Source organism: Cajanus cajan, chromosome 8, assembly GCF_000230855.2.
Source record: "Cajanus cajan strain Asha chromosome 8, NIPB_CcT2T_4, whole genome shotgun sequence".
Classification (NCBI taxonomy): Eukaryota; Viridiplantae; Streptophyta; class Magnoliopsida; order Fabales; family Fabaceae; genus Cajanus; species Cajanus cajan.
Genome location: NC_138524.1, coordinates 32,990,421 through 33,007,899, shown reverse-complemented (window position 1 = coordinate 33,007,899; position 17,479 = coordinate 32,990,421). Strand labels below are relative to the sequence as shown.

At 30.6% G+C, this 17,479-nt stretch overlaps 1 protein-coding gene across 1 annotated transcript; it reads right to left on the bottom strand.

Moving 5' to 3' along the window:
• Positions 1-1,744: 1,744 nt before the first annotated feature.
• CYCB3;1 (cyclin b3;1) lies at positions 1,745-11,671 on the bottom strand. Its single transcript, XM_020346857.3, has 23 exons — positions 11,458-11,671; positions 11,237-11,297; positions 11,018-11,081; positions 10,893-10,925; positions 10,350-10,407; positions 10,168-10,219; positions 9,973-10,066; positions 8,590-8,656; positions 7,539-7,605; positions 7,400-7,457; positions 7,188-7,223; positions 7,035-7,089; positions 6,809-6,857; positions 6,624-6,717; positions 5,021-5,066; positions 4,412-4,711; positions 4,197-4,334; positions 3,731-3,820; positions 3,439-3,600; positions 3,287-3,346; positions 2,928-3,026; positions 2,560-2,738; positions 1,745-2,260 (listed from the first exon to the last, which is right to left on the bottom strand). The coding sequence occupies exons 1-23, from the start codon at positions 11,470-11,472 to the stop codon at positions 2,125-2,127; spliced, it is 2,013 nt and encodes a 670-aa protein (XP_020202446.2). The 5' UTR covers positions 11,473-11,671; the 3' UTR covers positions 1,745-2,124.
• Positions 11,672-17,479: the final 5,808 nt, after the last annotated feature.

Here is a 17,479-nt window from a genome sequence, read left to right as displayed (position 1 = left end):
TGAGTGGTGTGATTGAGTCCTAGATAGAGCGTTAAAGACAGATTTACAATCCGACTCAATGGTAACGTGAGTGAGGCTCAAAATTACTATCCATTGGATGGTTGTAAGCATGAACAGGTGGAAGGCCATGAGCCCAACCAATTTTGGCTGTGAATACTCACTTAATTTTAAATGCTAGAATATACTAATTTTAAATATTTGATTGTATTGAACTATTTTAATTTTCTATTTTTTAAATTACTTTTTTATTTGTGCTTGAACATATTTACACTAATTTAATAATGGATTTTTTTTAAAATTTTGGAGAAGAATTAATGTATTTTTATGTTTTAAAAAATAAAATATTTATCTTCTTTTTTCAAGAAAATCAATTAATCTAAACCAAATTAATTTTTTGTTGATTGATTTGATTCAAGTCGCTAAATTTATTTTAGTAACTCTGATCTAAACTAAATCCATCAAAATTAATTGATTCAAATTTTAATTTATTTCAAATTTAAACCAAACCTGTTCATAAAAACTCATGCATATATTATCAATCCTCTAATGCATTCGTAACTCAATCATATGCTCGTACCATTTAGCCTTTCCCTTCTCACGTCTATGAAAACGTAATATAATTTTAGATGATTGATATTGTTGTACAAGTAACCAAGAGTTATTAACCTATGTTGAATTTATTTCTCTAATATTTCTATTTCATGATGTTTTGTGTATTTTATCATTTGACTTAAGGGTATTAAATGATATTAACATGTGACATTAGAAGAATTATCATAATACAGTAATAGTGTGTTTGGATGAGGAATTTTACAAATTCAAGGAATTTTAAATTCTTGGTATTTTTGATTTCAATTTCTATCATTCTTAAAATATTTTGTTTGGATGAGTCAATTCAAATTTCTTAAATTTTAAATTGTTAGCTTGAATATAATAATTTAATTCCATCATAGTAAAATTGATTTTAAAAATATATTTATATGTTGAGATTTTTAAATTAAATTTTATAAAAATAAATATTAATCCATTTTTAAATATTTAATAATTTCAAAAATTAATATTAGATAATTTTTAATAATTTTTAAAATTAATATAAGATAATATTTAATAATTTTAAAAATATTTTTGAATATCCAATAATTAAAAAAATGAAGAGATAAGATAAAATATATAGGTGAAATAAGAAAAACAAATATGAGGAATTTCAAATTCTCCCATTTTTGGGAGAATTTGAAATTCTATTATTTTAAGGAATTTCACAAATGCTTGGATTTCAAATTCTTTGTAAATTTCTCATCCAAACAAAACATTTCACCTCAAGAAATTTAAAATTCTTCAAATAAATGAATTACCCTATATAAATTTCTCATCCAAACACACCATAAGGGTACTCTACCAAATCATAAATTAATGAAAAAGAAAAAATAATATACTATATATAAACAAATTTAACTTCCCAACCAAATAAATTTATTAAAATAATAAAAGAAATACTCCTTTAAGTTTAGTATGGTCGTAAATTATGAATTATGATTAAAAAAAGGCATTACTGCAGGTTAGGAAAAATAAAGAAAAAATTATACATAAGATATTAGCATTTGGCAATGCATAATTGAAGTACCTTTTGTTTTACAAATATAAATAGATTTCTTATCACAACATGAGAAATGAAAATAAATATTATGTAGTCTCAAGATTGAACATTAAAAAAAAATTAAAGGTTGATTTTTGAATGAGACTCACATTTTTCCAATCCACTAATATTCTCTTTCTTCGTTTTTAACTTATGTGAAAAGACGTTTGATGCCTTACACATACAGCAACCCTTTACAGGCCAATCCATTCAAAAGGAGTTAAATCTCTTTAAAACCAAAAAATTATAGCAATCCAAACACCTACTTAGTCACCAAAAGCATGTTTGTAATAAAATAAACCATTACAGCAACCATGGTTGTACAGATCCAACCCTGGAAAGAAAAACCTCGACTAAAATCTCGAGATTTTTTTTTTACTAATTCCTATCTTAATGCACTTTTATGTCACATAAGTGTGGTTACAGCATTCCAAGAGTTCAACGAAAATCATATTGTATGAAAGGTTTATCCAACTAGAGCACAGTTTTAATCACAGGGGAAGTTTATCCAATGGTTTCACTGCTGCAACCCTACTGAGTTCCTGTCTAGAGTACTTTTCGTATGCAACCTTCAACTTTCCATTCCCAGAAGCTTTGTGGAACTTCAATATCATATCCGCACAATCCCTACAAATATTACAGTTAGTATAAATAGAAAGCATCAAAAATTTTAAAAATGAAAAGTTTTTATGAACTTATGCCAATTTTTGCTTTTAGTTCCTAAACAATTTTTTTTACTAATTTTAGTGCATGATCTTTTATCGATTTTCACTTTTAATTCTTGAATTTTTTCTCTTGTTAACATTTTAGTTCTTAGCTTCAAAAGAAAATTTAATGTAAAAATACTTCAGACTAAAAACAAAAATTCAAAGACTAAACGTATTTAATTCTTTGAAAAAAGAAAAAGAAAAGGATAGAAAAAGTACCTGAGTTGTGAAACTTCATAACGCGCATGCTTATGAAGTAGTGGGGTCCATGGTGGAGTCATTTGCAATGTACAACGTGCAACATAGAGAGCTGATGCACAAAGTAATGAAGGCTTGAATGCTAAAGCTTCATACTCAACTAAGCATAGGTCAATCAAAAAGAATGCCATGTGTTCAAGCTGAAAATGAAATGCAAACAAAATGTTAGAAATCAAATTTAATGTCCTACATAGAACATTCAATAAAAATATGCATGCTAAATTATGTCTATAAGCATCATCAATTGGATATATGCTAAATTTGGACATTCAACGGTCTGCAAGATAGTGTGAACTATGTAGTAGAAACATGCATACTGAATTATGTACCTTTTTATCTGATTGTGCAGCCTTGAGAAACCTCACCATAAAAACATAAGGAGTAGGAGTATTAAGACGGAACTTTAATTTTCTAAGCATAAGCTTTTCCTGTACGAGAACCATACAACACAATAGGACATAACTGTAAGAAATTGAATATCAGCAAAATTTTAGAATTTAGCAATTGGACCCATTTACATAATTTCAACAAAAAATTGTCTGATTGATAACTTCACAATTTGTATATTTTATGAATTTGCCAAGTCATTCATTATGTTACATCACTATGTTATGAAATGTTCAAGATCACTCCTAAACCAGAGGATTGAAAGGAAGTATCATAAAAATACATAATAAGCACTGCATACCATTCCAAGCATTTGATCTCTAGTATATGACTCAGCTGAGATGCTAATTAAATCTTTGACCTACAAAATATAAGACAATAAAAAAGCATTATGATCAAGATAAAGCATGCCACATTTTCTTCAAAAGTAAATGCTTACAAATGACTTCTTACCCTAGGATGCCAAAAATCCTCGTACTTTGAAGCCAGCAAAAGTGCTGTAAGACCAACTAACTGCATAACAGTCTTTTTGATAGTCACTTGGGAAAGATATTGATCCAACAAAGTAACAGTGAGATACAGTGTTTCTGGCATCAAATCAAATTTGAAGTGTACCTAGAATAGCCAACAATGATAGGCAAAGAAAACGACCATGATAAGTCATCAGTAGAATAATAGATAAAGGAAAGGAAAGGACATGATGAAAGAAAAGCCATCGGAATGATGATGGAAAACTTTTATTTACTTCAATCAACCAGTTGATCAAAATGCCCCGCAAATGAGGTGTAATGTCTGTCTGAATTGACATGTAATTTGCTAGAACCGGATTATGTGCCTGCAGTTGAAAGCAATTTTAAAATACTATAGACAAAAATATTATTAGTTGATATTAGAGAATAAAGATAAAATGTAATATAAACTTTGGAGAGATGGATATCCTTTGAAAGCTCACAAATATAAAATGTTTGTGGTAAAAAAAAAAAATTACTAATCCTATAACCGGTGGACGTATTAAAGTCAACAGTGAAATGGGAGGGGAATAGAAAGAAAGAGCCAAGCATGTTCTTAAAAAAAGAAATTACTCAACTAGAAACAGAAGAAAAAAAAAAAATATATATATATATATATATAGTACTGTACATCTCTGTTAAAACAGTAACAAAGAGATAAGCATAAAAAAGAGCTGGCATCATAGGCATGATGAATATTACCTCAGTAACCCAGTAGTACTGGTATATCTCATCAATGTATTCAGAAACTTCAAGTTGATTGCGTTCATTATCTATATTTGGTAGGTTATTCAGCTCTCTAACTTCACCACTTTCCTTGGGACCACTTTCCTTGAGAAACTGCAAAATAAGGCTGATTGTCATTTAAATTTATTGAAACTAAAAAAGAAGTGTGGTTTCATAGATTGAGCATCAACCTTAGATCCTTCAATTAATGAAGTAGTATAGGATTTCCGTCGTCTCGATTTGTTCTTTGGAATAATGTCTGACGTATCTGTTCTCAAATTGCTTTCTCCAGATGGAAGATGACTTTGATTACTTTGGTTTGCATCATCAGAAACTATCGTTGAACCATTCTCAGTAAGAGACAAAGGAACTGTTTCCTTGTTCTGAGATGATGTTGAAGCAGTTGATTCTAATTTGTTCTGAGCAGATATGGGTTTAGATTTTAACGTCCTTTGAGCAGTGGAAGCCTTAAGTGTGGTCTTAACAATTGGCTGTCATGAACAAGGTCAAAAATCAAATTCACACTTTATACACCACATCTTCAATAAGAAAATTTATCTCAAAGTTGAGATAAAGACTCAAAATGTGGTGGAAATTATTGACTGAGCAATTCCTTATGTCCTCATGTCACCAAATGAACCGACAAAATATTTAGATCATGACATCAGTGCATATCAATCATAATATATATATACATAAACACACAGTTCACCCGTATTACTTATACAAGCATCATTGATATGAAATTCCAAAGTACTGCTGCACCTATCAATCAAATAAAGCAACTACAGACAACATACCTTGGTGGACTTCCTTGAGGATGCATGTAAAACATTAGATTGAACCCTGCATCACAGGTGAATTGCATGAAAACAAAAAATTAATAATAACTAGAAATCTCATTCTCTAAATTATCATTTGATAATTAAAATCTTTAATCAAGGAGAATTAGTTTTTACTGATGAGCATAAACAGTCACTTAGCTATAATAAAAAATAATGATTTCCTATTTCATAGATTCTATAGATATAAAAGCATCCATCTGTCTTTTTGCGGTATAAGTTCTGACACTCTTGTCTATAGTTTAAATAAATAAAAAATCAAATCTCAGAACATAGTAGGGTGAGCATGTGCATTGATGCTTCAAGCCCAGGGGTAATTGCATGAGGGAACGTGTTAAAACCATTAAACGGAGGTGTAGAAAAAATTATAATTTTGGGGGGACAGGTTAGAGACACATTTTATTTAATAGAGAACACAAAATCAAAAATGAAAGAAAATGAGATCTGGAAGAAAACCAGGGACCTAAAGAATGTCATGATGCCTATTTCGACAAGAAGCTGTAACAAGTCCAAAATTCATGGGGAATAATGTTGGACTATGATAATTCTATTGTCCATGTGGAACTATATTAAAACTATGCTCTTATATTGGACTTTGCTTCATGGAATTAGCAAAGACATTCACCACAGATCAATTAGTGTAAGAAATATGGTAAATATAGTGATGTAAAATTCTGCACAACAAAGTCAAATTCTAAAAACTTTCAATTTAAAATCTAGAAATTTAAATTGATATCATACTGTGGAAGCATAATAGTAATCTAAAACATCAACAGCGTCATGGATTATTGATTACTTTAAGGATGTCTTTGGATGGAGTTTTTAGAAATTCAATAAATTTGAAATTCATAGAATTTAAACTACTTTGATTTCAATTTTTATCATTCATTAAATATTTTCTTTGAATAAATCAATTCAAATTTATCAAATTTTAAATATATATCAAAATTTTATAACTAAACTTTATAAAATAAACAGTATCCAATTTTTAAATACTTAATAGATTTTTAAAAAAAAATATTAGACAATATTTAATAATTTTAAAAAATGAATATTCAATAATTAAAAAACTATTGATATTTTTTTATGTCGACATTGAAAGGAAGGAGAGGAAAGTAGGAGAAAGAAGATGAGAGAAGACAATGAGAGAGAGACAGATAGAGAGAAAGGAGAGAGGAAAATAGCAGATATAGGAGAGATAAAAAAATATATATAAGTGAAATAAGAAAAAAAAATACAAGAAATTTTAAGTTCTTACTTTTTTGGAAAAATTTGAATTTATACAATTTTAAAGAATTACAAAAATGCCAGAATTTTAAATTCCTTATAAATATAAATTCTTAATCCAAAAAATGCATTAGGGCAAAATCATAAATATCACTTCCTTCAAGTGCCTCCTATCTGGCCCATCACCTCATAATTGTATAGGCTAACTTGCTAGATTCCCCAGTTTTGCAACTTGAAGACCAATCAAACAGTTAAAATGTACCAGAAGTGCACAATTTACAAAAAGGAAGCAAGAACTGGCTAATGATATGATTAATTATCAGTTATCACTTACATTTGAACAAAACCGTCACTAACTCGATTCTTCCATAGATAGCTTCTTGCGTTGATTAGTTGGGAACTATCTCTTCTTTTTGCTGTTGCCTTAGCTGAAATCAATAGTATATTAAGTTAAATTAACATAGCATAGGTTAATTCATTAACATTAGCAAAGTGCTTATCTATGTCTTAGCTACTTACTGGGGAGATCACTTTGGCCTTTTGCTGTTTGAGAACTTCTTACATTTTCCTAAAAGGAAGCAAAGTGAAAGTATAAGAAAAGGAAAATAATTTTAAGAAAATTTATTATCAAAATCAAAATAAAATATATATGGCAATCTGAATAAGCACAACTACATGAAGGGGAGAATACTTTATAGCCACTGTTCGCCACCAGAAAAGACAAACAGTAACAAGACTATATTACCTTTGTGTTACTTGTATCTTCCCTGCTTACCCTCCTTGGTACTGGTAAAGACTTCCTGGAAGTGTTTGGAAGAGACAAATGAATATTCTGGATTCAGTTCACATTTTATTCATATAACTCACCTGAATCAACGAAATGAAATAAAAAAAAAACCTTGTAGTTGTAGGAAATATAGGCTTCCTCGTAAACCTGCAAAATTAAAGAAGAAAAAAAGCAATATAATTTCTGTAGTGGAGTGCTCGCAATCATAAAAATCAACCATTAATAACTTCAATACCATAATCCCTAAATCATAAACATCAACAATTAATAACTTCAATACCCCTATTAAATGTGAGATAAACAAGAGACAGGATCCCAAGTACCTGTCCTTTGTGGCAACAACTGATTGGCCTCCATTTGTATTATTCTTCTGATGATTATCTAAAGGGAGAAAAACATCTAAATGATATTCCAAACATATAAATCACAAAAAAAGAATATATTTTAGAGGAAACTAGTTACCTCTATTGCCTTTATTGAGAGCATCTAACTGAACATCAACTTTACTTGTATTTCTTTGAACTCTTCCCTAAGTTGAACAAGAAAAGTGATCAGTGCTTCATAATTGTATAGACCCAAGGAAGTTTAAATAGTTGATATTTTACATATGCTTTTCCCTTTTTTATCATCATCATCTCAACAAGAAAAGCAAGGTTAAGAATGGTAGGAAATGATTTAAGAGCCCTCTTGTTTAATCGAAAAAAGTGATTCTATGATACATCTTTTTTTAAGTGCTTTTGAAAAGAAAGAAAAAACAACTTTTTTTCAAAGAAAATACACATAATTGTATATTTTTAAAACATATCTTCTCAAACAAACTAAAACAGGGAAATTAGAAGTGTGAAATTAGTGGTCGATATATGCCTTGGGTGCCACTAAATCAAGCTGCTATAAAACGGCCTTCAAAAGCTTTTGTTGTACATTTGATTACTATTATTTGCTTGAGCACCAATTGCTAGGTCCACACGTGGTACATTTATGTTGGAAAAAAGTTTTCTAGTCTATTCTTCAGATTTAAATCAAAGCAGATATGCCATTAGTTTCAAACCACATACTCTAGGCACTCTTGTTCTTTTCCAGCAAATGGAGAAAGCATTGAATTTTGTATATTCATTATAAACCTACAACTAAATTAAACTGCTATGCAAAGATATGTCTGCTTGCTCTTAAAGAAGGCTAAGGCCAAGGGGACATAGAGAAAAAATCCATAAATAGATGATCAGCATATATATACATATAAATGATTTACTTGGAGAACCATGCCCATCAAGAATAATTTTGTAGCACTTACTTTCACTCTATTTTTTTTATTCTGTTTTTATACATGTCAAATCGTAGATTATATAGCCAAAATTCCATTCATTGAGTCATTTCATTTGGGGGTATCGAGAACATTAACTAATACTAATAAAAGGAGTATTCATTTAGACAAATAACTGATTACGTTCAAAAAAACACATGGGCTTAACAAAAAAATTGGAATAGCTGTGAGTTAGTTAACTGGTTTACATACCGTGAAGGATTTCCTCAAAGATACGCCCACTATTTTGGTGCTTTTGGTGCTTGAACCTGCTGAAACCCTAGAAAGGCACACACATATAAAATCATATAATGAAGCAAGCATTAGACAAAATGAAGACAGAATTAATATGCTACCTTATATTCAAACATTTGTAAAGAACATTATATCAATCTTTGCTAAAGTTAAAGTATCATAACAAGACCAATTTTTATTACATGAAGCATCTAGAGATAGAATTTTATTTTATGTCAAAAGTCCATGAAGCAACAAAATAGAAAGTTGTTTAAATATGAAACCATCCATGTATTTTCATCCTAGAGCTTAAGCATCTGGTAGAGTTGGTTCATGTGTAGTATCAACATCTCTATGACCATGTACTCTAGTGTTTAGGGTTCAATGTTGGTTTCACCTATCAACTTAAATTTCGACATTTTGTTTGATAAAGGATTAAGATATGAAGGACAAAATGAGGGAATAAACATTAACCCCTACGTATGCTAATACTAGACTCCTAATCCTAATTAAATTAGAATACAGATTATGAAATGTAATGAAATACGAAAATCACTCCCCTAAGGGATCATTTAATAAACTAAAAAATATTTTAATGTACAATAATTATGTTACAAGATAATTGTTGGCCCCTCGTGCCAAAGCTAACTAAGCTTTAAGCCTGTTAGCCGTTACATTTAACAAACAAACGAAAATAATATGTCAAAATGGAGCTAACCAGGGTTAGGCAACTAAATCCGAGACAGAAACAAGACAGAAACAGGATGAGGCCAGACATTGTCTAGGACTAATAACAAGATTAATAGAAGAACATATAGATCTAGCCACTAAATTCAAAAAATCTGTAGTCCAATGAAGCCAGAGACAACTAGGGTAAATATGCTCTCAGCATGCACGAGAAAGGATGACTCTTAATGTGATATGATATGACATGAAATACCTTTATGAACCCCTGTTTATACTAGCATCTTAATCATAATTAAATAAGAAAAAAATCATGAAATATGAAATTGAAAAACCATAACCACTCTCTAAAGAGATGTTTAATTCACTCAATATTATGAGAAAATCTCTGGATATTCTAACAAAATAAGAGGTGAAAATGTTTAGTTTGCCACTACATATTATCGCAAAAATCTTTCAGAATATTCCAACAAGACAGAATATTTCACAAAAAAAGTGCTGCTAATAGTTAGTCTACTGAGTACTGATATGTGAGGAAAAGAATATGAAATTATTTTCTGAACAGTAAAGATAGCAAGTTGAGTTCCGAAAATAACTTGCAAATATTTTATTAAAACAGTGAAATACTACCACCTCTCTTCTAACTTTCTTTCTATCCGGCATAGAGAAGATTCTTACTTCTTTATGGAGCCCACATGCCCAACAGCTGTAGTGAAGTTTTTTTGAACATTGCTAACATCAACCAATGCCTTTCTCACATTTGCATTTGTTACTAAAAGCAAAAGTATATGAAAGTGAGAAGTACGTTTTATCCATATAAAAGCTACATAATTGTCAAAATTATAACAAGAAATGAGTTCAGTTAAAACTTACCAGAAGTGCCACCTTTGTCACTACTTTTATTCATACTTTTTTTGAGACCACCCTTCACCATTAAAGTTGAATAATAATTATAATTATGGAATGTAAGCAAGGTCAGGCTAAAGAATACAGAATATATAGATAGACATTATCGAAGTATTCCTACCATGGTAGAAAAAAGTACTAGAAAATACCTTTAGATTACTGGTGCTATTAAGAATGACCCCTTTGTTAGCTACCACAGTATTTCTTCTGCATAAATTGCAAAGGAAGAGAGAGAATATATAGATATCACTATAGTGCTCCAGAAATATATGGAATATCTGCAGGAAATGAATATCATTCTGCTATATACTGTCATGATTTCACAAAAACAATTGTTTCAGACAATGACGTCAAAAAAAAATTAAATAAATAAGAAAAGGTAGCAGTTTTGGACTTCTCATGCATAGTATAAAAGATAACCTGGGAGTCCATTTAATTTGAATCACAAAAGTTTTAAAAACAAGTTTAATTTTCACAGCCCACAAACTAAAATTCCTTCCACTGCTGCAACACAATTACAGGACTTCCTTATTTATTAAATATCTCAAAAAAAAACAAAAAAACAAAAAAAAAAACAATTAACCAAAATCATCATCTTGACATCATTAAATTTCTACTCTTTCCACAATTTCAGCATCTAACAACAACTTGAGGAGAAATCACATCATTTGAAATTAACAAAGGCACCATACCTTGAAGTTGCACCTGCTCCTCTTGCAGATGTCCTAAAGAAACAATTGATTTTAGTTGTTTAGTTCTACAAAATGTCATATCATGTTGGGATACATTTTCAATAACACAAACAAGTTATACTCACATATTCACATCACCAACTTTAGTCCGGTCAATTTCCGAAAACACTTTGAAATTCCTACCGCCCACTGTTCAATACAAACTTCAAATCACCCAAAAATATAAAATAATAAAGTAATAATAATTATTATTATATATTCATCAAAAGATAAACAGTCTGATAAATAACTCTTCAAATTCAAAAAAAAAAACATTAAAACACATATAAATGTGAAAAATATACCAGTTGGGCGAGATTGAGTCCCACCAACAGAGGCTCGAGTTGAACCCACTCTAGATTTTCCCTGAAACAGGCAAGAACCTAACAAGAATCAAACTAAGCGTTTTCCGATGTAGGGTTTGAGAACAATTCAAAGGTTAAAACCTGGCTGAGAATCATAATAGGGATTGTGCGAAATTTGAAAGGTAAAAATTGAAATAATGAAAATTGGAGTTAAACCCTACCGTGAGAGAAACCATTGAGGTATTGGTTTGGATTCGGTTAAGGGCTTCGAGTTTCGACGCAGAAACTAAGAGAAAAGAGAGATTCAGTGTAATTTGTAGTGTACCGTTGCGACCGAGTGAAAATTGAATGGGAAGAGGATCGCGCGGTGCCTTTAGATTTTGAATCCAGGTGCTTTTACGTTGATACCCCTCTGCATTGCCAAGCGAATGAGAAAAAATGAAACATAATTTTTGTCTGAATAAATATTTTTTATGTTAATTTTCTGAAATCTCTCTCTATTATCTACTAGCAGAGAGCAGAGAGCAGAGAGAAGAGTGCCTCTTAATTATTTTAAAAAAAATAAAATTAAAATAGAAAAGAAATAATGAAATAGGTTGTGAGTGATTATTAAAGAAGAGTCATGCTACAGCCTCTAAAATGATTGTCCGAAATATCGTTCAAAACTTTAAAATATTAATATTTTTTAATAAATTTATTATAAAATAATTATTTAATTTAATATTTTATCATTTAAATTATTATTTTAATGATTGGAATGAATTCGGCACACACTTTCAGAGTTTAATCATTTTCCTAAAATGGGAGAAGGCTTTTGATTTGGTGGAGTTTTTAAAAAAATAAAAATAAAATAAAAGAAGAAATGATGAAGTGTGTAATCATTGAAAAAGTATGAGAAGGTTACTAATCATGTGAAAAAAGACATTAGAAAATATTAATTTTATATTTTTTTCTAAGCATTTGAAGGGTTTAATGAAAGGAGTATCTTGTTTATACATTGGTATAGATAATTTATATATTTTTTTATAACATTAATAAAAGGGGTATCTTGTTTTGTGTCCAAATTTTTTTTGACCATTTTACTTTTTAACTAATTTGTTTAATTACCTTTATACATCTTAACTAATTTGCATAATTATCTCACTATGCTATTTTTTAATTTTATTATTTTTGTTTTATTTTTCATTTTTATATGACAAGGCACAAAATATTTCATTTTCACTAGTTATTATTATATTTATATGAAAATATGTAGAATGTAAATAACTATATAATATTATTTTTATTTGATAAATGATTATTTAATTTTTTTTATTGATGCTGATTATTTATAGGCCTGAATATGTTTTACAAAAATAGTGGAGTTTGCTAACATTAAAACTTATATCATGAACTATTTAAGACCATCTTTTGATCTCACATAATTTTTCTAAACATTTCTAAAATTTATGATCTAGAATATCATGCATCTTGATTAAGTATGGAAGTTGTTTTGTCGAAAGGTGGAAACATTATTGCTTCTTTGAAAATAATTCCTTATGGTGCTACTATTAACTACCCCACCTATAACAAAAAATTTCACATTTTTTTTCTAAGCCTTCCAATATTGGGAACATTGCATTGCTCCTAAGAAGTGTTAAGTGAGACGAAGCAATTCCCAGCAAAGTTTTGAATGAGACAAATATAATACATATTGTTGTTTTTAACATGTGTGAAGTCCATAAAAGATAAAGGAAGGAAAGCTTTAAGCATCACACGAAAAAGGTCAAACGAAGCCAAGTCTAGCACAAGAAGGAAAATGATCAAGCTTCAGACGAAGCGCATTCAAGAACGAGAAGAAGTCCATACAGACCACAAGAGAAACTTCTTTAAGTACTAGACGAAGATTAGTCAAGGCAAAGTACATCACGAGGATCAGACAAAGCAAGGTCAAATACAAGATGAAATACGACATGAGCACCAGACGATGTTGGATCAAATATCAGACGTAGGTGTGTCAAGCATAACATAAAGCGCAACATAAGGATTCAGACGAAGGTTGGTCAAGAATCAAACGAAAGTCAACTACATATCAGACGAAGGACAGCACAGATTGAAAAGTATTCCAGACGGAAATAAAGTTTGTCCTTCTATAATATTGACCAGATCAAAGAAATTCAAAGCATTGGTGACAAATGCTCAAACGAAGATCAAGTCTTGAGATGCACATGGACTACCAGATGCAAATGAAGACTGTCATGCAAGCATTTGAAGAATCAAGTCTTAAGGGACAATTCAGGCATCGTCTACAATCATACAAAGAGCTCTCAATATGATCGCGTGCTGGAAGGAAAAGAAGAAGAAGAAGAAGAAGAAATGCAAGCCCAAAAGTCAAAGCATGCGTGTGTCAGAAAAAGTACATCACTTTTTCAGATAAAGACAGCTACAATGACCGAAAAATGACAAGAAACTCCTAGGTCACAGTTAAAGTCAGACACTACAGCTAACAAAAACTTAGAAGACTTCACACAATGTCTATAAATAGGAAGCAACATTTAATGCAAAATCAAGTGGATTAAATGAGAAATCGAACTAGTCATGAATGACTACATTCTACTTCAACGGACACTTGCAACGGACAGATTTTATAGAGGCTATAAATATGTCATCACTCCAAACTTGGAATGGTTGGTGAAGAGTGATTCCAAGCCCAAAAAGCAACGAAACCAGAGACAGAGCATACATAGTCAAATGTACAATATTGTATTTATCTCTAAAGACTAAGGAGTTCTAAGTGTAACTTAGGAACATAAACCTTAGTGAGTGTAGTAAATCTTTGTATCCTCTCTGTGAGAGTAAACCACACACTTAGAACAAATTATCTATCATTTGTAAAGCCTGAAGAGGCTAGGGAAAGAATACTTGTATAAGCCTGGAGAGGCTTGTCAAAGAATCTCATTGTGAGCTTGAAGAGGCTGAACAAAGAATACTAGCGTTAATGAGTGAAGTTAGCGGGCTAGGAGTGGTCGATAATCCTCACTAAGAGCCTGAAGAGGCTGAACAAAGAATACTAGCACTAATGAGTGAAGTTAGTAGGCCAAGAGTGGTCGATAATCCTCACTAAGAGCCTAAAGAGGCTGAACAAATAATACTAGCGCCAATGAGTGAAGTTGGCAAACCAGGAGTGGTTGATAATACTCGGGAACTAGGAGTGGTTGAGAATACTCATTGAGAGCCTGAAGAGGCTGAACAAATAATACTCGCACTGACGAGCGAAGTTGGCGGGCTAGAAGTGGTCGACAATACTCGGCAAACTAGAAGTGGTGATAATACTTGTACTTAATTAAAAATCTAGTGAAACCCTTCAATTGAAGGAGACTGGATGTAGCTCAGTCTGAGCGAAGCAGTATAAAACTCTTTGCACTATTTTACTCTTCTTAGACGCAAATTTATTTATTTGTTATTTCATACTGAAAAACTTACTCACTGCTTATTTCACACTACAACAACTTTCAGATGGAAAACATCTTTTGTTTAACTTATTATTGCAAGAAACATTCTCATGCAAACGATAAAACTTGCAGACGCAAAACTCTTTTAAATGTTATATTAAAAGTAAACATGAGATGCATCTTGAGTTTGAAAACATCAGTATGAAACATGAAAAAGCCTTTTATGCAAAAAGATTTCTTTAAACCTTCACACACACATATTCAACCCCCCTTCTATGTGTTTTTCCTCTAAATTCAAGAAGCTTTTCATTCATGGTGGCTATAGGTAACTTAGTCTTTTAGGAAGGCAAAGAAGGTTTGTGTTAAATAGTTTATTTCTTAGGAATCTAGGTGATTGCATAGGACACCAAAGGCATATTTTTGTAGATTCTTTGGAAAAATCTCCTTTAGAAAAACTAGAAACATATAATTTTGGTTTAGATAGTGTAATAGGACTTCTAGTTTTATAAAAAGGGGTTCTACAAGACCCCAGGAAAATAAAAGTCATTATAGATAGGCTCATCCCACACCTATTTGATCATCAAGAAAAAAATAACTTTAATACTTGTCAAAGTTTTTTGTAAGTGTGGAAGAAGAGGAAAAGGATAAATCCTCTTGAAAAGAGAGGGTGTGATGACATCACGCCTAAGGACAAAGTACAAAAAAAACCAAGAAAAGTGAGTTAAGTTTGAAGAAAGAAAGTCTAAGCTCATGTTGAGCTTTGGGTTTTTTATAGTAATCCATTTTCTCTTATTTGTAAACATTTTATTTTAATTTTGACCTTGTATTTGTAGGTCAAATAGATTAGGAAAATATTTCCTTGTAGTTTTCTTTTTAGAGACATATTTTGTATTTTAGGGAGTGTAACTAATATTTGGTAAATGTGTTTATTGGACTTGTTTTGGCTGAGAAAGATTCAAGAGTCATATCTCCATCATGGTAGACATCCATATTGGTCCACATTCTCTCATTGGTTAACACATCACTAACAAGTCACGTGTTTCACACATTAATCGCACTTTTTGCATACTTGTTGCTACAACCCCTTTTTCTACTAATACACCCCTGTCACACCTTTTTCATCTTGCCATGTGGCAAGCTTATATTTTCTCTTCTAGTTGAAATCATTTTTTGAGGGAAATTCAAATTTGAATTTCAAATTTAAACTAGAGTTAGTTGGTTTGGGTACAAGTTAACCGAATCCTGGTTAGTTTAACTTTCACTACAAGCTACCAAACTTTATATATATAGGTCCTAGCATGTATAATCACGTCACTTTTGATGAATATATAAGATTGAGATTGATTTTATCTCATATTCAAGAATCCTTAGAGTTACTCTCTTTGAATACAACTCCATTTGAATCTCTTATCAAAGATCATTTCCTTATAGTGAGAAACCTTCCTGACTTATCTTCTACTAGGAGTGGTGCCACCATTTCTTATCTATTACATCATTTTCAAGTTTCTTCTTCTTCAGAGACCTTTTGGATAAAAAGATCAAGGGACTAGGAAAAAGCTTGAAGGAGAAATCAATCATCCTTGAAGCTTATTCCATCATGCGTTATGCTCAAAGTATAGCAAAAGTAGTAGAACACACACACAAATAGTAAAGCATTAACACATCTCTACGCTTAGTGTCACAATTCGGGGTTTCATTGACTCTCATGGTTAATGTCACAACATGGGTAGGGGTTTTTATTGTTGTTCTCACACCTGCTTAGCTAAGACTCAATCTCGCTTAGTGTCAAAGTCGTTGGATCTCTCCATAGTTCTTTTGCTCAATGAGACATTGTTCTTGATTAAAACCAGTCTCACTATAACTTTTTGTGGCTATTGTGCTTAGTAATAAATAAAATACTTTCACTTAGTTTCAATATGTGGGCATCGTGATATGTAACTATCATGTTTAGCATCATCCCAAGCTCAAAATAATTTTAAAATCTTGAATAGTTTTCCAAAAGTTCAGGAACACAAAGCTATATCAATCATAAAAACACGTGATATAAAGACTTTGACTATAGATTGAAGGTTTAAAGAAAGACATAGAAGGAGGTTAATATGTGTGAATGTATTTTAAAATATTTCATAAATGGACAAACATATGTTTATAAAAGTAGTTCGTTCAAAGAGCATGAGGGGAGAGGGATAAGGTAAAACATAAGATATTTTTATATTAATTTACTTAACCTAAGCTATGTCTAGTTACCTTCAAACTTAAAAGGTTCTACTAACTTAGAAACTTTTACAAACAAGTATTCTTTATTGCCACTCCTAGCTACAACAAGTATTTTTTATGCCATTTTTGGCCCAACTTGCAAGAACACGTTGTAGTATTCTTTAACTAGCCTTTTCTTATTTATAAAAAACAAATGGTACATTGTTTATAATTGACTCTTATAAAAAGAATATGCAAATTTAGATACACTCAAAACTTAAGTGGGTTATAAAATAATTGATTAACTACATCACCTATCAAATTGGTTATGTTATAATCGATTATGATATATTAAATCAGTTATTTTATAAATGATTTAATAGGTATAATATATTGAATTGGTTAAGCATTTAACTGACTTGATATATAAATACGAAATCAAGTACAGAATAATCAATTTAAAAAGAATGATTATATTTACAAAAATGTTAGCATGCATATCTTATATTAAATTGGTTGTAACATAATCTATTTTAATAATCCAATATGGTAAAATATATTTGCACTAATAAAATCATGGACAGGTAACAGAGATGAATAACCAATAACAAAACAA